The sequence below is a fragment of the Salvelinus alpinus genome, chromosome 7, assembly GCF_045679555.1.
Source record: "Salvelinus alpinus chromosome 7, SLU_Salpinus.1, whole genome shotgun sequence".
Lineage (NCBI taxonomy): Eukaryota > Metazoa > Chordata > Actinopteri > Salmoniformes > Salmonidae > Salvelinus > Salvelinus alpinus.
Window position 1 is genome coordinate 57,316,983 of NC_092092.1, and position 22,885 is coordinate 57,339,867.

Here is a 22,885-nt window from a genome sequence, read left to right on the forward strand (position 1 = left end):
TGAAGCTTCTAAAGCCATGACATAATTTTCTGGAATTTTCCAAGCTGTTTAAAGGCACAGTCAACTCAGTGTATGTAAACTTTTGACCCACCGGAATTGTGATACAGTGAAATAATCTGTAAACAATTGTTGGAAAAATTACATGTGTCATGCACAAAGTAGATGTCCTAACCGACTTGCTAAAACTATAGTTTTAACAAGAAATCTGTGGAGTGGTTGAAAAACGAGTTTTAGACTCCAACCTAAGTATGTAAACTTCCGACTTCAACTGTATGTGTATATATATACATTCAGAAAGTATTCAGACCCCTTGACGTTTTCCACATTTTGTTACGTTACAGCCTTATTTTAAAATGTGTGTGTGTATAATTTTTGTTTGGGTGTAGCTATGTATTTGTCACTGAATGTCTGAATGTGTGTTTTGTAGTACGTGTGAAACAGTCAATTTGACTTCCTGTGGTCAGGCCTGTGTGTATTTGCATGTCAGCCTCTGTATGTGTTTGTGAGTTTAACCTATTTATGGCAGGTGTGAAACCGTGTGTGTGTGTGTGGGTAAGCCTCTCCTCCACTGCTCAGTGGAACGTGTGAGTGGGCTGAGAGAGTGAGGGCTGAGCCAGAGTCAAAGCACTGGGTGACATGTTTATCTGTCGGGTCAGTGCTCACAGCTGGACCACACCATTCCCACCCTGTGCGGGGCAACAAGCGGATGCATCCAGTTTTCAGGGGAAATGGGAAGAGCCTGAGCAACTTCTGATTTTGTCAGAAGTGAACCTTTCCAGAAAGAAAAACGCATCTCAGAAGTGTTTCACCTCTGCTGCGTTAGGTCACTTTGTTTCTCTACCTCTCCTCCACATCTCTTCTATAAGGCCAAAAGATCTGCCCAGCGATGATTTCAAAAAAATCAAATTTTCTTTCTCTTCCCCCATCGCTCTCCCTCTAACCCAAGGAGATGGAAACGAACCACCTCTCTCTATAACAACCGTAACCTAAACTAAAGGTCTAAACAGCATGTCCCCGGTGTAATCTGGCTCAGCATATTGAGCGTTAGGGAGATTCTTCTGGGAGATGAATAGCTGGATGGATGACATTCTGAGAGCATAAGATCATGGAGTGGCTGGCTGGTATAAATAGAGTAGCCTACCAGTAGTCATCATGCTCGTGTCAGAACTGGTATGGCACTAGTCTAGAAACCTCATGGTAGGGCTGGGCGATATCGATTTTAATTCAATGTTATGTTTTTGCACTATTTCAAATGCCTGTATCAAGGATTTTTTTCCCGCTTTTATGAGTGTTTCCCTGCTTGTTCTCATGTTTTTTTGGTATCTCCTTCAGTGCTGTGTTTACCTTCCCATTTACACCAGAGATCAGTATATAATGACGAAGTGCTAATTTCTCCGCCCTAACAATGGGAGTCCTTGTACCAAAGGTGGGAAAGCAAGCGACAAGCTTAGGTTCAAAATAAGTCCATAGAAAGGCTTTGTCATAAGAGTGAAACCTCTCGCTTCGCCACCGCCTCTGTTTACACACACACACACACACACACACACACACACACCAAGCCCCTCCCCTGCCACTCACACAACAAAGATGAGAGATCACTTCTTCCTCTCTGACAAGTGGTTTCAACTCGCTATTTGCATTTGAGGTTTTGTCCAACAGAATTGGTCACAGGAACACCGAAACACATTGACAGGATTTTTACTAGAATTGAGGAGATGTTAACCTTTCTAACAATGTTTCTCAACTTCTCAAGTTATGGCTCCCGAGTGGCACAGCGGTTTAAGGCACTGCTTCACAGTGCTTGAGGTGTCACTACAGCCCCGGATTCTCTCACAACCGGCCGTTGCTGTTGAGTGAGACCCTTGGCCGTTGAGCGAGACAATTGGCCCAGTGTCGTGTGGTTTAGGGGAGGGTTTGGCTGGTCAGGATGTCCTTGTCCCATCACGCTCTGGCGACTCCTTGTGGCGCGCCGGTTGTACGGTGTTTCCTCTGACATATTGGTGCGGTTGGCTTCCGGGTTAAGCGATCAGTGTGTCAAGAAGCAGTGCGGCTTGACAGGGTCGTGTTTCGGAGGACGTATGGCTCTCGACCTTTGTCTCTCCCGAGTCCATACAGTAGTTGCAGTGATGGGTCAGGACTAACTACCAATTGGATATCACGAAAAAGGGGTAAAAGTACCAGCAAAAAATGGTACCATCAATGAACGTTGATTCTCGTAAATTAAAGGGAATCTTCACCACTAGACTCTATTTGGGTGTTTTTCTGGTCTCCCTGCTTAATTTTGAGTGAGGTGTTTCAGACATTATATACTATAGCTGTAGTTTAAAAAAAAAGAAGAAATTGTGCCGGGAGACTTCAACCAATGACGTCATTGGTTGATTGAGCCTGCTGTGATCTAAAAATTTACGGAGACGTTTGTAGCTATTATTGTGGCTTTTTGTGTTTCGCCGATTGCACGATCACACGAGTAGATATATGGTTGTGTTAGTTCAATAAAGCCGTTGGTCTTGTTTCAACGATGTTCCTATCTTCCGGAACATTGCAGGATCTCTAGGCTGACTCATTTCCCCTGGCTTTGTAAGACTACAGCCAGACAGGAGCCATTTCTTTCTTCGACTCACCCTTGAAGGCAGGCTTTTCAAAACAGGGGCGGTACTAGTTCACTGGAGCTATGTTAACCGTGCACTGTCTATCCGAGACTGCTAAATAATTATCTACAATGGCTGCTGCCGCTTTCCAAGAAGAGCTGGACGGCGAAACCATTTTTGGATATTCTTTTACGTATAGACCTATGTATTTGAGCAGGAATACACTGAAGACGTGTTGAGACTGCAAGAGAAATGATTTCGAGACCAGCTGGACCAGGACTCAGGAGGGTAAATGACAAACAAGTTGTTTTGCTGTCGGTAGCTAGCTAGCACTATAAGCTCTCTTTTAACCGAGGCAGTGTTGTTCAGCACAGTACGGTGATCGTTTCGGACATAACAGGGCATGGTGATGAAAAACCCCCCACACGTATTCCCAAACAAGCGAAAGCAAAAACAAATGTATATGAATAGCTAGGCTTATGCTAGGTAGCTGTGTTTTTTGTTATACCTAAAATGTACTTTAGTGTAACGTTATAGCTTGCTAGCTAACTAGCTTAGCTAGCCTCAGTGCCTCTCATTATGAGCAAAACTGGCTAAATGTTTTGATGACTCACATTAGTCTTGGAGTAACTATACCTGTGTTGTAGCTAGCTAACGTGTGTCTGCGATGTCTCATTCTACACCATGCTGCTACAGTAGGAATACAGACAGTACACAATGATTGCCCATGAATGTGTAATATCGTTTGCATTTTTCTCTCAGACCATACTGCTTGGATACGAAGAGGTTGAATCTCAAGAGATGTGAAAGGTCCCATAACAATCTCCCCTTGTATCAAAGTGACTCCGAACACTTCACTGCACCACCCAAACACATCATACCCAAGAATTCCCTTTGTAGAACTCTAGTATTTATTATAAGCGTTATTGGCATATTTTTATTCTACTGTACATGTCATACATTGCCACAACTGTTCCTGCGTACTGCTGTGTAAACCCATCTCGGTCTCCAGAGCAAATAACCTTTGTCTTGAATACAAGCCATGTCTATTTGTGTGGTATATTGACAGACTAATCTACTGTTTTTATTGAAACATGTTTACTTGGCAACCAATTAGTTTAAATGATACAACAACTCCCTGCATCATTTGTATTAGCAGTAGGATTGAAGCTAGTTTATCCAAATGCATTTAATGAAGATCACAATGAATTGATCAATAAGTTGAAGTCAACACTATAGGTTTCTGATGAAGCTGGAATCATTTAGTCACTTGTCAGTACTAATAAAAAATATATATAAAACACTGTTATATACATATTTACGACAGCTAGCAATATCTAGACCACAATGCAGTTGTGAGCATACTTGGCATTGTATATTATACTACAACATCAGTCTAGCTGAATATGGATGTTGTTGGTTGAATGTTCTTCATCTGGTGGGGAATGGCAGCTGGTTTAGCAGGCTTTGGTGATGTTGGGTTTGGGGAACTGTGGCTCTGGCTTCTTGTAGACCACCGTCTGGCCCTTTCTGCACTCCACAGCCAGGTGGACAAGCCTCTTGTCCACTTTCTTCACCACCCACTGCTTCAACCTCTTGCAGAAGATTTGTGTACAGTAAGTCTCATGGAAAGACATGAAGATTGGTCATGAGGATGTGTAACCATACAATGAACCAAAAAGGGTACTGTGGAATGGTATGTGTTTTGTCACACTCTGAGTCAATGGAGCTTTGAGATGGGCTTTTAGCAAATATGTGAAGTTTGAGCAGCACTTGTTTTTAGTGTATTGGTGATTTTTGTTTTCTCAACAAGGTATTCTGCTTTCATAAATACCTTTTGGCTGTCCTGGCTTGTTTCAAGTCTGATGAGCTTTAGCTTTTTCCAGGCTGAAACCTTTCATCCAATGGGTTTACAGGCTCTGTACTACTAAAGCTTATGTCAAGGTCAGCAGCAGCAGCATGGTTAGTCTGTAGGACACGTAGTCAGTGCTTTAGCCAACATTTTACACTTTGCCCTTATCAATACACACTCAAACAACCTACTATATCCACCCACCGCCCTCATGGCAATGGATCATGCATACTAACCTTCACACACTATGCTTTTTCCCAGTAGACACCAGTCGGTCACTGCATTAACAATCAACTCGCCTCTATAATACAGATAACTACAGTAGGTGTAGCCTACTTGTATACACACCAACGATGACGGCAAGACAGTGAAAAGGGATACCTAGTCAGTTGCACATCCGAAATGTGTCTTCTGCATTTAACCCAACCTCTCGTGAATTAGAGAGGTGCAGGGGGCTGCCTTATTCGACGTCCACGGCGCCCAGGGAGGAGGAGTTGTTGAGGGTTAACTACTTTTCTCAAGGGCAGAATGGCAGATTTTACCACTGCTGGCTCCGGGATTCGAACCAGCAACCTTTCGGTTACTGGCCCAACGCTCTTAACCGGTAGGCTACCTGCCACGGACCGTGTGTATGCCTAGCTCCAGTATATTTCTTTGCTCGTCATGGAAAGATTTAATCGATTTTAGGTGACTTACGCTAGTTCCTGGTGCTGAGCTTGATGTTCGTGCCTCTGCAGTTATTGATGGGATCAGACTCTAAATAGAACAGTCACGTTAGCTAGCTACCGCAGATGCTAACGGTTAGCTAACATAACCTAATGAAAACATTTGCTTGAAGTTACAAATCACATCGTCAGACAGCAGCTGCCTAATTATACTGAACAAAAATATAACACAACCGGCAACAATTTCAAAGAGTTACGTTAGGGCTGTCCCCGACTAAAATAAATCTTGGTTGACCGAAAGTGGTCTGTTCTTTCGACCAATTGATGGGTAGAAATTTGAAATGTGGATTTTTCAATATATACAGTTGAAGTCGGAAGTTTACATATACCTTAGCTAAATACATTTAAACTCAGTTTCACAATTTCTGGCATTTAATCCTAGTAAAAATTCCCTGTCTTAGGTCAGTTAGGATCACCACTTTATTTTTAGAATGTGAAATGTCAGAATAATAGTAGAGCGATTTATTTATTTCAGCTTTTATTTCTTTCATCACATTCCCAGTGGGTCAGAAGTTTACATACACTCAATTAGTATTTGGTAGCATTGCCTTTTAAATTGTTTAACTTGTGTCAAATGTTTTGGGTAGCCTTCCACAAGCTTCCCACAATAAGTTGGATGACTTTTGGCCCATTCCTCCTGACAGAGCTGGTGTAACTGAGTCAGGTTTGTAGGCCTCCTTGCTTGCACACGCTTTTTCTGTTCTGCCCACAGTATCTATTGAGGTCAGGGCTTTGTGATGGTCACTCCAATACCTTGACTTTGTTGTCCTTAAGCCATTTTGCAACAACTTTGGAAGTATGCTTGGGGTCATTGTCCATTTGGAAGACCCATTTGCGACCAAGCTTTAACTTCCTGACTGATGTCTTGAGATGTTGCTTCAATATACCCACATATTTGTCCTTCCTCATGATGCCATCTATTTTGTGAAGTGCACTAGCCCCTCCTGCAGCAAAGCACCCCCCACAACATGATGCTGCCACCCCGTGCTTCATGGTTGGGATGGTGTTCTTCTGCTTGCAAGCATCTCCCTTTTTCCTCCAAACATAATGATGGTCATTATGGCCAAACAGTTCTATTTTTGTTTCATCAGACCAGAGGACATTTCTCCAAAAAGTACGATCTTTGTCCGCATGTGCAGTTGCAAACCGCGGTCTGGCTTTTTTATGGTGGTTTTGGAGCAGTGGCTTCTTCCTTGCTGAGCGGCCTTTCAGGTTATGTCAATATAGGACTCGTTTTACTGTGGATATCGATACTTTCGTACCTGTTCCCTCCAGCATCTTCACGAGGTCCTTTGCAGTTCTGGGATTGATTGCACTTATCGCACCAAAGTACGTTCATCTCTAGGAGACAGAACGCGTCTCCTCCCTGAGAGGGTATGACGGCTGCGTGGTCCCATGGTGTTTATACTTGCGTACTATTGTTTGTACAGATGAACGTGGTACCTTCAGGCGTTTGGAAATTGCTCCCAAGGATGAACCAGACTTGTGGAGGTCTACAATGTTTTTTCTGAGGTCTTGGCTGATTTCTTTTGATTTTCCCATGATGTCAAGCAAAGAGGCACTGAGTTTGAAGGTAGGCCTTGAAATACATCCACAGGTACACCTCCAATTGACTCAAATTATGTCAATTAGCCTATCCGAAGCTTCTAAAGCCGTGACATTTTCTGGAATTTTATGTTTCCACTGGATCAGGGCATGACATTTTTCCCATTTTCCCATTTCTCCCATTCAGAAGAATGGGAGAAATTCCCCAAATTCAAGTGTGCCAAGCTTGTAGCGTTATACCTAAGACTCGAGGCTGTAATTGCTATCAAACGTGCTTCAAAGTACTGAGTACTTGTGATTTATTTTTAAATGTGCAATTACTAAACACCTGTTTTTGCTTTGTCATTATGGGGTATTGTGTGTAGATTGAGCGGGGGGGACTATTTAATAAATTTTAGAATATGGCTGTAACGTAACAAAGTGAAAAAAGTAAAGGGGTCTGAATATCTTCCGAATTGACTGTATGCGGTGAAATTTCCTTTTTAATGCTCAGTCTATTGTTCGGCATTGCGGTATGACTTGTGCGTCTATCTTTCTCACTCATTATTCATTCAGGATTATCTGTACTCATGGTAACATTCACATTAATGTAGAAGTGTTTAGAAAGATTCTATTCTTATTTACAATAAAAGTTACTCAAATGACACTAAATTTATTTAGCATTCATTTCTATCGGGCACAAAATAATCTGAAACACAACCGAAGCAAACAGCAAATGCTTCCAACATTTGTAGTCACAAGCTTGATAGTCATTGTATGCTATGAAATAGGACCAAATACTTAACTTTTTATTACTTTAATACATATATGATTACATTTGTCACAGTACCTGAGGTCCACTAAAATAGGGGGGAGTTAGGGCTGGGCAATATGCCCAAAATATTATATCACTTTTTTTCTTTTTTGACGGTATTTTGTTTATTTAATAATAAAAGTTGTAAATTTGCTTTGAGTCGTGCGTGTGGCAACACATATATTCGAAGTGATTTCAATGGGTCTTTCTCCTTTCTGATTTGTTTTATACGATTCAATTCAACCCCCAAAAAGTACATTTTCTGCATTTGAGATCATTTCCACACTGCCATGTAGGGCTGCACGATATGGCCAAGTAATCTGGGCCTTATTGTTAACCAAATGTTGCAATTTTACTTGCGATTTAGAGCAAAACACTTGGGTTAACTGTTGGAATCATGGGACTATAATGTCTATTCTAATTATATAGTTAGAATATAATAGTGGGCACTTTAAATAGTGTTTGACATGACGAATGAAAATGCCAGGGAGGAGTTATTGTGACAGGGTAGGAACTAATGTGTTGATAGGTGATTCCTATACTCTTTGGCTACATTGAATGTTTTCTCTTAGCTACTTCATGTAGCTAACATATTCTTGCTTTGCGTTTTACAACTTTCATTTAGATGACACTTGCACAAACATGCTGATTTAGGTCTACACAATTACTGGTATTATCAGGCTGTATAGCTAATTACGCTTTGCTCTTACTCAGTACATGTATTAGCTAGCTAGTGATTAGCATTAGCAGCTAACAAGATTTAGGAACAACTTGCTAAGAAAATAACTAGCTGTTTGCAGATGTAAGAAACACAAGCTAATGGTGTAATTATAGAATGCTAGTATATTTATATTAAGAAGCAAAGTGACAACTACAGTGTTGCGTATGCTGCATTGACCATGTGGACTGAGCGCAGGTGTCTCATGGTTGAGGAACATCAAATGCGCTCCATTAGTGACAGGGGGCGTAGCTAGGTCTGTGTGGAAAGCGGCATAGAGGGATGGAGAGGGATGACTCAAGTAGCGAAGTAAACTATAAAAATGGACGTTACACACTGCGTATCACATTTAACAAACCAAACATTCAAATACCGGTATAGAACCTAAACCGGTCAGTTCGTGCATCAATACCGGTATATCGCAAAACACGTATACCGCCCAGCACTTAGGGGAGGATGTATTAAAAAGTGCTGTAATTTATAACGGTTCACCTGATATGGATGGAAATACCCTCAAATTAAACCTGACAATCTGCAATTTAACCTCAGTCACTGCATAATTTCAAATCCAAAATGCTGGAATACAGAGCCAAAACATGTCACTGTCCCAATACTGTCGGAGCTCGTGAATCGCCCATTTAAAAAAATAAAAAATAAATCCCCATGTCGCCCAGCCCTACCCCAACAAGGTTGAAGAGCTGCTTTGGTCTTGAACTCTGTTCATTGGTTATTTGCTGTCCCCAGCCAACAGCACAGCCTCCTCCATCAGTGTTCTTTACCCGTTTTGATTCTCTATCAGTGGGTTCATCTTAGAGTGTTGTGTTTGCAGTACATGTACTGGAGTGTGCAGTTAAATCAAACACACTATGCACATTTAGTTAAGATGAAAGGTTTAAGTGCAGCGTAAACGTGAGTCATGATTTTGTAATCGTGCGTGTCTTGTGTGTGGGTGTGTTTTGGGGTGGTATGGGCTGTGCTCACATGTTTACCCAGCCTGGCGTGTGGCATGCCATTTCTCCACTAATCCAACCTCTCTGGAAGAGATCCTAACTGTCCAGTTCCCCCCACGCAGCCTACCATTATATCACACGGTGTAGCACACACAACCTGCATTCACATCACAGCCAAAAATAAACTCTTTCAATTACCAGAATCCAAACCTCACACAACCACCCTCCTTCCCCCTCTTTCTCTCTGTTAGTGAGTCTCCGTTCAATGTCTCACTCTCTGTTAGTCTCTCACACTCTCTTAATGAGCCTTTCTTTTTCTCTCCATCTCTGTTAACAAGTCTCCCTCTATCTCCCTTTCCCTCTCCATTAGCAGGTCTCTCTATCTCTGTTAGTCTCCCTGTTAGTGATGGTCTCTTTCTCTCAGCAGGTCTCTCCCCGTTTAGTGATGGTCTCTTTCTCTCTGTTGGTGAGTCTCGCTCTCTCTGCAGCGAAAGCTGCACCGCTGACGTCAGCAGCCAGGGAGCCCACTGTACTTCTGAGAGCCTCAAATAGACTCTGGCTGCCTTTTTATAAGAAAAGCACCACTCGCCTATAAATAGCCCTGCATGCCTTTTGCTGCCTGACTCCTGATCGAATGGGAGCAGATCAGGGGCAGGAGATGGAGGGAGAGAGGGAGGATGAGAGGGCCATTGCCTCCCCTGCCCTGGGATGTGAGTCACTCACTCTGACACACTTCTTCCCTGTTTTTCAGTGTCAGATCTCACATCAGTTCTGTGGAGTTGTCTTCCTGACTGACTAGGTCTGAGTGTTTTTGGTGCAGTGTGGAGGAGGCGAGTTTGAGGAATGGGCCTGGTATTTTGTGGTTATTCGGGTGGGTTACGGTCTAGTTGTGTGATTTAATGTGACATTACCTCCCCTTCCCTCGTACATTTTCTAGACTCCACCAAACTGAAATGAGGCTGAGGGAAAATGGCCTGCCCCACCTAGGTAATGCTAGGGAGAACATTGGAGTGGTGCTCACTTAATGTATTGTACTAAGTGCATGGGTATGGAATGTTTGTGTGATATAGTGCCCTCTGTAGTGGCCACTCTCTCTGCAGTATTGTGTTCCCGAAACTAAATCATGCCTGGCGGTCGGGTGGGACTGACCGTGTACCGGTCGGGGACAATACTGTCCTCAGCACTTTCAGACGCAGCGCAGCCAGCCATTGGACAGCCAGCCTGGACTGGCTGCATCTAGCCCTTCTCCCTACCGGCTTTTATCAATTTATTAGATCGAAAAACAATGTGCTCCTCCACTCGCTCCCACCCAACATCCATCACCGATGTGGCCGGGAGGCAGCATTAGTTACAGCTTCTTTCTGCTGAATAGACCTGAATAGACTTTTACTGAGTGTGGTGAGGGTCAGGGCTTGGCCGGGATAGGAGAGTGGATCGGTGGGAGATATTCAATAAAACTTCATCAGAGGGAACCGGCGGGTCCACTGAGGAGTCTTTAACACCTGGGTCCATACAGCTCCACATTCTATTGAAGTGTTTTCTATTTCTGTCTGGGAACACCTGGAGCTGTAGAAGAGGCGAGGGTGGTTTCACTGTTTCTTTCTTTGAGTCCCAGGGAGAGAAACAATGCAAAGTCTGTTCCCTATTTTCCCTGATTCTGCATTCTGGCTGAAGGTTCAATGTGCCCCAGTCCATCTCTGCCTTTTTATAATAGATTTCTTAACTGTAATCACAGCAGTCTCAGATGCTTTAGCGCTTAGCCTGGTGTTGTGTGTACGTTAATGTCAATAAATTGACCCATTTTGCTCTAACGATAAATAAATAAAAATGTTATGCACAGTTGCATTACATTAGCGGCAGGGCTCTAGACTGACTCTCAAGTGCCAAGTAAGACTATTTAAGTTAGCTATTTCATCAAGCATATTCAGGGAATGAATGATAAATATTTTGATGTACAACATATCAGTCAAAATAGGATCCAGTATGAGCAGATTTATTTAGAAATGAATTTGCCTGCATGTTTTGTGTGGATATTAGCCTAGCCTATATGCTACATAATTTACAACCTGAGGAAGTGGGAACTCAAAACACGTTAGCTAGATTGTCAACTGTAATATTATATTGTTGCTAGATGGCTACAGTGCATTCGGAAAGTATGCAGACCCCTTTTCCACATTTTGTTACGTTACAGCCTAATTCTAAAATTGATTTTACTTTTTTTTTTTTCAATCTACACACAATACCCCATAATGACAAAGTGAAGATGGGTTTTTAGAAAAGATTGCAAATGTATTTAAAAAAAAAAAAAAAAAAGCACCTTATTTACGTAAGTATTCAGACCCTTTGCTATGAGACTCAATTGAGCTCAGGTGCATCCTGTTTCCATTGATCAATTCAATTCATGGGCTTCATTTGCATGGGAAACATGTTAACATTGCCAAAGCAAGTGAAATAGATAATAAACAATAAAAATAAACAGGAAACTTTAAAGACATTTCAAATGGCATTATGTCTATAAACAGTGTTGTAGTGATGTGCAAATATGGGTTGTATTTACAATGGTGTTTGTTCTTCACTGGTTGCCCTTGTGATCATCCTTGATGTTTCTACAACTTGATTGGACTCCACCTGTGGTAAATTTAAAATTGATTAGACATGATTTGGAAAGGCACACACCTGTCTATATAAGGTCCCACAGTTGACAATGCATGTCAGAGCAAAAACTAAGCCATGAGGTTGAAGGAATTGTCTGTAGAGCTCCGAGACAGGATTGTTTCGAGGCACAGATCTGGGGAAGGGTACCAAAAAACATCTGCAGCATTTGAAGGTCCCCAGGAACAGTGGCCTCCATTCTTAAATGGAAGAAGTTTGGAACCACCAAGAAGTTTGGAACCTCCTAGAGCTGGCCGCCCGGCCAAACGGCGCAATCAGGGAGACCGGGAGGGGACCAAGAACCTGATGGTCACTCTGACAAAGATCCAGAGATCCTCTTTGGAGATGGGAGAACCTTCCAGAAGGACAACGATCTCAACAGCACTCCACCTATCTGGCCTTTATAGTAGAGTGGCCAGATGGAAGCCACTCCTCAGTAAAAGGCACATGTAGTCTATTCACTGAAACTACCTACCTAAGCAAACTTGCTTCATTAAGAGTGCAATATCGGTGTCAGTCATTTTCGGTTTATCGTCCCAGCTCTATTGTACGTACAGTATCAGTCAAAAGTTTGGACACACCTACTCATTGAAGGGTTTTTCTTTATTTTTACTATTTTCTACATTGTAAAATAATAGTGAAGACTTTAACTCCTAACCCTAACCCCTAGCCTAGCTAATTGTAGCGAGCTTGCTAGAATTTGTAAAATGTCATGTCTAGCAAATTGGTAAAATATTGTACGTTTTGCGAATTCGTAACAGGTAATACGAATTGTAATTCGTAATATATCATACGAAATGGGTGATGGACATTCCCAGATGAATACAGATCATACGAAACATGAAATATCATACTAAATGGAGTGTCTTGGATTTACGTACATAAGGTGTCATCGTATCCCCACAGATCAAATTCATTTCAACAGTACTTGATAGTCCACTAGCATGCTGCACTGGTGTAAAATGTCACTATTGTATATGATTTGTATATTAACATATCTGGGTCATTTATACTTTTTATTTTTTAAATGTATTTGTTGAATATTCGAAATATACAATATACTTGCAGTGAAGCCGCTCAATAACTACATCATACCAGTCATCCAACAGATTCCCATTCAGAGCTACACACAAGCATCCAGGGTCAATGCCCTGCTCAAGGGCATGTTGACCGATCTACCACCAGGCCAAAAAACGTGAACCCGAACCCTCCAAGATCCCCCCCCACAGTTTCCCAATAGCTGTCCCTCAACCATTCAACCCCCCCCCCCCCCCCCCCCCCCAGGATAAAAAAAAATAAATATATATATTCATTCCATTCCCCACCCCCAAGAACCCCGCAATGCACCAACAACCAAGAGAATGAACTAAAGAGAAACAAGGAAAAGACAGAAGAAAACGGCAAACAACAATGCAATAAAAATATCAATTTAAAACAAAGGACATCAAGGACCACTAAAATCATAACAGCAATGCCAAATGTATATGTTTGTGTGCATGTCTGGCCCTATTACATGTGTGTGTTCTTGTATGGGTTTATTTGAATGAGAGTGTGTGTATGCATGTGTATAAACACCTGCACGGCATCAGCCTCAGGCAAACTGGTTGTAAAAACACTGCCACTTAGTGTCATTCAAATGTACTTTTTATTATGATTTATTTTGACTTTTTTTTATTTTTAACTTTTATCTTTGACCATCGTTCTATCTCTCACACAGCAACTCCACTCCCACTTGTCTCCAATTCCACATATCAACCCTCAGCTTCCCTCAGCCCATCCCATCTATGTCTGCTGGCCACCCACTTCTGGTTTCTACGCAACACATATCTTTCAACTATACTGTGATGTTTAATGCACAATTTCAATCTATTGAATAGAATCCACAGATTGCGAGTTGAAGATAAATACTTTTACTTAGAGTATTAGTAATTGACTGACCCAGTCTCTCCAGATCTCCTAACAGTACTATTTCTATGGTCAATTTTAGATCAATGCTATGCATTTTCAGCCATTCCTGAACCTGTGACCAGAAACAGGCTACCTGAGGGCAATACCAAAATAAATGGTCTATTGATTCTGTATCCTCACAACAAAATCTGTAGATATTCGATGATTTTATGCCCCAAATATTCAACATTTTGTTGGTGGCAAGAATTCTATATAATAATTTTAGCTGAAAAACACGAAGTCTTGACTATTGCGTTGTTTTATATATCAACTCATACACCATGTACCATCAAATCTCTTTCCAACTATTTTGTGTTCTGTATGGCACATTTGTCAACATCCTGGTCCTCAAATGAAACTGGTATACTCTCCTATTTATGCTATTTTTATTCCTCCGCTAGTTTTGATCCTTTATATTGGGCGGACAGACCAGTTTTCTATCTCCTCCCGCTGCCACCCACCTCCTCCATTTTTGGGGCAATGCTGTAATCAATTGGTTGTGTACTCTTGGATTGAGAGTTATCAGAATTTACCTTTTCGTACATTTCTGATAACTCCATGAAGGACATAACTCTACCATTCCAATTTACAATATCGTTTAAGAACAAAATACCCTTTTCAAACATCTTTCCCATAAATACAGGTATTTTATCAACCGGCACATTTGAGTTCAGCCATAATATTTGTTGTAATATTTGTTCTATCTTTTCAGGGGGATGAAATTGTAGCCAGCTCCGCAATGCTTTAAAAGAAGAAAAAAAAGTATCATTTTCAATTCATCGAAAATGAGACATGGCAATCTGCACAAAGGCAAAAAGGCAATTTTTAAACAATGGATGAGCTTCTTTTAGTAATCTACTTGAGAACCATTTAGGGTTCAAATAAAACTTATGAATTAGTGAAGCTTTTAGAGTGAGCTTTAGTGCTTTTTATATTTAATAATCTCAACACACCCTATTCATTATATAGATAGGCACATTTTATTTTGTCTGGTTTAGCGTTCCAGATAAAGCGAAATATTTTATGCTCATATGATTTGAAAAATGAATCATCAGGAGTAGGCAGCACCATAAGTGAGTGAGTAAACTGAAATATGACTAAGGAGTTAATCAGGGCAAATTTTCCATAAATAGACAGATATTTACCTCTCCATGGTTGCAGGATCTTGTCTATTTTTACAAGTTTTCTATTGAAATTCATTGTGGAGAGCTTATTTATATATTTTGTGATATAAATACTGAGTATGTCTACTTCACTATCAGCCCATTTTATAGGTAAACTGCAGGGTAATGTAAAATGTATTTTTTTAAGGATCCAATACGTAATATTGTACAGGTTTTAGTCCAGAGAGTACAGAAAAGTTATCTAGATCTTTAATGAGACATTGCATGTATCTAGCTTGCGGACTTAATATAAAACTTGAGTCATCGGCATACATGGACACCTTTTTGTTTTTAAGCCTTGGATTTCTAATCCGCTAATGTTGTTATTGGATCTGATTTTAATAGCTAGCATTTCGATGGCCATAACGAATAGATATGGTGACAGCGGACACCCTTGTTTAACACCTCTTGACAATTCAAAACTCTCTGAGAAGTAGCCGTTATTTACTATTTTACACCTGGGGTTGCTATACATTATTTTTACCCGTTTTATAAGAGAATTACCAAAATTGAAAAAAATCCAGGCATTTATTAATAAAATCCATTCTTACTTTATCAAATGCCTTTTCAAAATCCGCTATAAATACCATTCCTGGCTTCGTGATCTATTATTTCTAGTAGTTGTCATATATTATTTCCAATGTACAAAACCTGTCTGATCAGGATGAACAATACCTGGTAAAACCCTTTTAATTCTGAGTGCTATGTGTTTTCTAAGTATTTTTGCATCACAACATTGAAGTGTAAGGGGCCTTCAGTTTTTTAGATAGACTGCGTTTTTATATTTGCCATCTGGGTCTTGTTCCTGCTGAGTACCTGACAGACTATAGGAGTAGTTAAAACAATCTAACAATGGAGCTTTTAGTATATCAAAAAATACTTGATATACCTCTACCGGTATGCCATCATGCCCTGGGGTTTTTCCAGACAAAGGATTTAATAGCCTCAAAGTTCTTCCTCTGTAATTTGGCCTTTGCACTGATCTTCCTGTACATTTGTTAATTTTCCATTTTTTATATTATTTGGAAAGAATTCCTTACCATAATCTTCATTCAGTGGGAAAGGATGAGACGGAAAAGAGAAACATCTGCCTAAAATAATTAGCTTCCTCTTTTAAAATATCATTCGGAGAATCATAGATGACTCCGTCTTCAGTAACGAGTTTCTGCAAATATTTTTGTTAGCATTCCTGTATTGGAGATTCAGGAATTTTGTGAATATTTCTCCATTTATACTTTACAACATCTATTTTCTTTTGATCTAAACCAAATATAATTGTATGAGCTATGTGATGCATTTGTGTTCTGGCGTTTTTGTACCCCTCTACTAGGTAGTGAGATGGGGGCAGTCCCGTCCCAGAAAGGCAGTCCATTCTGCATGCCTTGTTGACTTTTGTGCATGCATACTGTTAACTGTCATTGCAAACTTAGCTCATCAACCAGTATTTTCTTTGTAATTTCTGCACGATGGCACTTATTAAAGCCTTGAATCTCATAGGGACGTCACTGTCACCACTGCTCATCTAGCTAGCCACTTAGCCAGCAGGGTTGCATCAGTTTCTTTTAGACTATAGTTAGCTTGGTAGCTAATGCTAACTGATTATCATGTAGCAGCCTCTGCTAACGTCCCTAGCATGCTAACATTAGCTAGCTAGCTAAAAATCAAGCAAATGGTACTGAGCTCATGACAAAATCATGTTTCGACATTGTATCGGCTATGTTGTTCTTTTTTGATTGTTTATTTTGTTTAGTGATATTGCAAATATCATATTTTGATTTATCTTATGGCATGCATCTAATCTGGTTTCGGCATTAGAAAATCTGTGAAGTCCCAAATTCCTGTGAGATACTGCGAGAATTTAACAATTCCATGTACTTAGGGGGAAGCTTAGGTTATGGTCTCTGTAGTGCATTTGTGATGGAGTTTTCAAAACAAATGGCTACTGGATTTATGCAAATAATCATGAGCTACTACTTTGTAGTTACCTTTTAATTGCCTTTCCATCTACCTGAAGACAGTTAGGCTATCATTAGTATCTCTAACGGCTATATAAAGTGGTACTGTAGACATATTCACTACGTGCACTGCACACACACACACATACAGGGGCATTCACAGTAATGTGAATTAATCACGATAATAAAAAAGCAAATTGTGAACCAAAAACAAACATGCCCAGGTCAAAAAAATGTCACTGCTACCCTTGCGACCAATTAAAAACGTGTTGCACTGCTAAGTCAAACTGTTGAAAATGCAGCTGTTTTGGTCGCAGTATCAAACTGTGATGTGTGTGTGGGCATCGATGTTAGATAATGTTACATACACCGGATAGGTTCAGCGAAAGGTGTGGTTTTACAGGGTAGACCATAGGGCCCCTGGAGGGCCCCTTTTACAGGGCCCCTGGAGGGCCCCTTTTACAGGGCCGCTGGAGCAATTTGGAGTTAAGTGCCTTGCTCAAGGGCACATTGACAGATTTTCCACCTTGTTGCCTCAGGTATTCGAAGCAGCGACCTTTCGGTTACTGGCCCAGCGCTTTAACCTCTAGGCTAACTGCTGCCCTGCGTATGTGAGCGGAAGAGAGAGGCTGTGTTAGTGGGGAAGCAGCATGTTCCTCATTGTCAGTCCTCTCACAGGAAAGCAGGAGAACACCAGACCGAGGGCTCACAACATGTCTCCTGCTCCTGCCTCAGCGGATGCCTATCTGACAGCTTGTACAGCTCATGCACCGAATGACAAATAAGAGCCACTCTGTGCGCACTGTTGTGTGTGTGTGTGTGTACTTGTGTGTGTGTGTACTTGTGTGTGTTTGTGTACGTGCGTGCAGTTGTGTGTGTGTGTGTTCCGTAACACAGGCCACTTGCTCAGTGGGAGCCCCGGTGGTGAGAGCCTTTTGCGTGCTGCAGGATCAGGGGAGAGGGGGTCAAATCTGTCTTGTGACAGCATTAAGAGGCTACACAGCACATTCTCTCTCACACACACAATTACACAATCGTTGCATGTTGTTGGGGGCTGTTTTTGCTGGTAAGCTTTTGGCTCGTAGCTCCAGTCAGGCGGTGTTCCTGAGCCACTGATTGTTTGGGATTACCTGATTGGCCCTGTGCAGGCATGCTCTTTAGGCTCATTAGTGGTTCAGGTTCCTGTATGTACACACACACCAGATTCCTGTACAGCCCCCGGCCTGCGGTCCAGCACTGCTCTCAGCAGCCCAGCAGGAGAGGAGAGCTTGTTCAGTGGTCTGAGACGTTGGCACCAGAACCAGGCAGGCAGCAGGCACCAGCCCCTGTGTGTGTGCAGATTAAATCCCACAATGGCCCTGACCCACTTGATTAGATGTCCTGCAGGTCCAAGCTGCTTGGGTTCTCCGCCTACTCTGCCTCGGTATGAAATGTCTCATGCCCCTCTGTTGGACGGAGAGATTAGGCGCGCGCGCACACACACACACACACACACACACAATACAACCTGTGGGAGTGCTTGCTGAACCTTAACCACATTGCACCATGTCATTGAGGAATCTGTAGTAACTTGTCCAATGTTATTTTCCCATTCAGTGTATTTTCATTTAAGAAATGGTCTTGGAAATGACTCCTGCACTGAACCACTCCCGAGACGGAGTTGTCTGCAATCACTACGTTGTAGTCTAGATAGGACTTATGACCTAGTCAGTGTTAATCACTATTTACAAGTAGTCGAGTAGTTATTAGAGCTCGTAGTAAATTAGTCTCATTTTATCATAAGACTTTATGATCGGGATTGTATAGTCCGTAAAGTTTCTGGTGTTCTCTCCTACAGGTGATCGTAGACACCCCCACCAGCCCAGTCACTAGTGGCCTACCCCTGTTCTTCGTCATCACTGTCACAGCCATCAAACAGGTAAGAAACGACAGCACTGTCCCCTTTGACCTCACTGCCCCCCTCCCCAATAGATGTAGAATAACTAGAACCGGCATCCCCATTCTGAGGGGCCTTTCCCATTCTAGTAACTCTATTTCTGTGGTTCTCCATGCGTCTCCACCACCTCTCTTCCAAGTATTTTTTTTCTTCTTCCCCTTTCCGTAAAAGTTTATTTTTTGGGGTGTGAAGTATGGAATCGTTGCCTATGGTTTTGTCATAGCCAAAGTAATGCTGTGCGATGGTGATTTTTAAAAAGAGAAGGGGAAAGTGGTCTTGGAACATGACCAAACGGTACTATAGTCACTCGTATAGAAACAAATGATCAGAGGAATCTCTTTTCTGCTGAAGCGTGTCCAAGCTTTTAGATGTATTGTTTTAGGAACTGGCTTTTCTGGTGGCCTGCTGCTAGGGCTTTTTGAAATGCACAATGGAGGGTGGACTTCCTTCCAAAAATATATATGGGACACACTGATAGCGGCTAGCGATGCTGCTGCTGCATTTAGCCAGGCTTTGAAGTGGGACACAAGGGAGGCTCTGTAGACTGGGTTAGGTGAGCTCTGCAAGTCAGTCCCTTACTAAAAGGACGTCGTCGCTCCCTCTCTCCTCCCTCCCTCTCTCTGTCCATCCACCTACCACCCACTCTTTCCTCCTCCTGTTTCCTCCCTGCGTCATCCCGAGCTCCCGAGTGGCGCAGCGGTCTAAGGCACTCCATCTCAGTGCTCGAGGTGTAACTACAGACCCTGGTTCGATTCCAGGCTGTATCACAACTGGCCGTAATTGGGAGTCCCATAGGGCGGCGCACAATTGGCCCAGCTTCGTTAGGGTTTGGCCGGGGTAGGCCGTCATTGTAAATAAGAATTTGTTCTTAACTGACTTCCCTCCCTCCCTCTGGCATCTTTCTTCCTCTATCCCTGTTACCTTGACCTCTGGCACTGACTATCTATTGGCCCTCATGTCCCCTTTCACTCTCGCTTACCCTCTTCCCTCCCTCTCCATCTTCTGCTCTCTCTTCTCCCCATCTTTCTCCCTCCTTACTCCTCCCTCTCTCTCTCCCACCCTTTCACCTCCCCTCTTCTCCCGCCATCGCTCTCAGGGCTATGAGGACTGGCTGCGGCACAAGGCAGATAATGAGGTGAATAAGTACCTGGTGACAGTGCTGGAGGACGGCCGGAGATCATGCAAGGAGAGCGAGAAGATCAAGGTACCTTTTTAGCAAGCTGCGCGTCGGCCAAGTTCCCCAGAAATAAATATCCCCTTAGGGACACGGGGGTCGGGAGGGAGAGGTAGTTGGCATGTTCTTGTATGGCTCTATGGTATGGTAATCCCAAGTAGGTCATGCAGAAAGATGATACATTTCAGTCAAAACATTGAGGATACCTGCTCTTTCCGTGACACAGACTGAACAGGTGAATTCCGGTGAAAGCTATGATCCCTTATTGATGTCACTTGTTAAATCCACTTCAATCAGTGTAGATGAAGGGGAGGAGACTGGTTAAAGAAGGCTTTTTAAGCCTTGAGACATGGGTTGTGTATGTGTGCCATTCAGTGGGTGAATGGGCAAGATACAGTTGAAGTCGGAAGTTTACGTACACTTAGGTTGGAGTCATTAAAACTCGTTTTTCAGCCACTCCACAAATTTCTTGTTAACAACCTATAGTTTTTAACAAGTCGTTTAGGACATCTACTTTGTGCATGACACAAGTTAGTTTTCCAAGAATTGTTTACAGACAGATTATTTCACTTATAATTCACTGTATCACAATTCCAGTGTGTCAGAAGTTTACATACACCAAGTTGACTGTGCCTTTAAACAGCTTAGAAAATTCCAGAAAATGATGCCATGGCTTTCGAAGCTTCTGATAGGCTAATTGACATAATTTGAGTCAATTGGAGGTGTACCTGTGGATGTATTTCAAGGCCTACCTTCAAACTAAGTGCCTCTTTGCTTGACATCATGGGAAAATCTAAAGAAATCAGCCAAGACCTCAGAAAAAACATTGTAGACCTCCACAAGTCTGGTTCATCCTTGGGAGCAATTTCCAAACGCCTGAAGGTACCACGTTCATCTGTGCAAACAATAGTACGCAAGTATAAACACCATGGGACCACGTAGCCGTCATACCGCTCAGGAAGGAGACGCGTTCTGTCTCCTAGAGATGAACGTACTTTGGTGCGATAAGTGCAAATCAATCCCAGAACAACAGCAAAGGACCTCGTGAAGATGCTGGAGGCAACGGGTACAAAAGTATCTATTTCCACAGTAAAATTAGTCCTATATCGACATAACCTGAAAGGCCGCTCAGCAAGGAAGAAGCCACTGCTCCAAAACCGCCATTAAAAAAGCCAGACTACGGTTTGCAACTGCACATGGGGACAAAGATCGTACTTTTTGGAGAAATGTCCTCTGGTCTGATGAAACAAAAATAGAACTGTTTGACCATAATGACCATTGTGATGTTTGGAGGAAAAAGGGGGATGTTTGCAAGCCGAAGAACACCATCCCAACCGTGAAGCACGGGGCTGGCAGCATCATGTTGTGGGGCTGCTTTGCTGCAGGAGGGGCTGGTGCAATTCACAAACTAGATAGCATCATGAGGATGGAAAATTATGTGGATATATTGAAGCAACATCTCAAGACATCAGTCAGGAAGTTAAAGCTTGGTTGCAAATGGGTCTTCCAAATGGGCATTGACCCCAAGCATACTTCCAAAGTTGTGGCAAAATGGCTTATTAAGGACAACAATGTCAAGGTATTAGTGGCCATCACAAAGCCCTGACCTCAATTCCATAGAAAACGTGTGTGCAGAACTGAAAAACATGTGCGAGCAAGGAGGCCTGACTCAAACCTGACTCAGTTACACCAGCTCTGTCAGGAGGAATGGGCCAAAATTGACCAGCTTGTGGAAGGCTACCTGAAACGTTTGACACAAGTTACACAATTTAAAGGCAATGCTACCAAATACTAATTGAGTGTATGTAAACTTCTGACCCACTGGGAATGTGGTGAAAGAAATAAAACTATTATTCTGACTATTATTCTGACATTTCACATTCTTAAAATAAAGTGGTGATCCTAACTGAACCAAGACAGGGAATTTTTATGAGGATTAAATGTCAGAAATTGTGAAACTGAGTTTAAATATATTTGGCTACGGTGTATGTGAGCTTCCGACTTCAACTGTAAAAATGAAAGGGGGTGCAACTCAATATTAGGAAGGTGTTCTTAATGTTTTGTACACTGAGTGTAGCTTCACAATGCTTTTATGTTTAACGTCAATGTCCAAACTCTCTGGCCCAAACCCAAATCACCCCCTAGACCTCCCTATGCACTTTTGTAGATCTGAGAAGATATGACAGGTTTAAGCAACTTGATTACAGCTCCAACGTGTGCCCTCTGATAGGCTAGGACGGTGGAAGTGTCACCATTTGCTTATACCAAACAAATCCACAAGGGCCTAGCGACTATGGGTGGAATTGGCATGGTCCTCTGAATGGACCTGATGTATTCTGTTCCTCTAGGTTGGGGATGTGGTGGAGGTGGTTGAGGATGAGACCTTTCCCTGCGACCTCATCCTGCTGCAGTCCAGCCGGGAGGACGAGACCTGCTTTGTCACCACGGCCAGTCTGGACGGGGAGTCCAACCATAAGGTGGAGTGCTGCTACAGTAACACTAGAATCACTGTGTCATTGAGACGTGTCATCATGGCAGACGTGGGGGGCTTTGGCATCGCTTTCTATCTGCCATCACTCCCTTCCTCTCCATCACTCTTCACTCAAATCCACCGACGGTGTGTGCCTGCGTGTGTGTGTCTGCCTGTGCCTGCGCGTGTGTGTGTCTGGCTGTGCCTGCGCGTGTGTGCCTGCCTGTGTCCCTGTCTGCCATTATGGGGGGGTGTTTTTAGAGAGCTGCAGTGATGACCTGAAATATTTGGCACTCACTCTCTCCTGGATCTGTCTCAGACACACTACACAGTGCCAGACACGGAGAGGAACCTGGAGTCTCTCAGCGCCACCATCGAGTGCGAGCAGCCGCAGCCTGACCTCTACAAGTAGGCTAT

The 22,885-nt window shown here is 42.5% G+C and overlaps 1 protein-coding gene across 12 annotated transcripts in view; it reads left to right on the forward strand.

Annotated features, from left to right (window-relative positions):
* The window catches only part of LOC139581296 (phospholipid-transporting ATPase IG-like), a 73,084-nt gene that overhangs the window by 17,714 nt on the left and 32,485 nt on the right, over positions 1-22,885 (forward strand). For all 12 annotated transcript variants that reach the window (XR_011676188.1, XR_011676186.1, XR_011676187.1 and 9 more), the window contains exons 4-7: positions 18,726-18,806; positions 19,921-20,028; positions 22,347-22,475; positions 22,788-22,876. Coding sequence is in view for 7 of the 12 variants with exons in the window: in XM_071410890.1 (XP_071266991.1) it covers positions 18,726-18,806; positions 19,921-20,028; positions 22,347-22,475; positions 22,788-22,876 (407 nt within the window). In the remaining 5 variants the exon portion in view is untranslated. The remainder of the gene's footprint in view (positions 1-18,725; positions 18,807-19,920; positions 20,029-22,346; positions 22,476-22,787; positions 22,877-22,885) is intronic.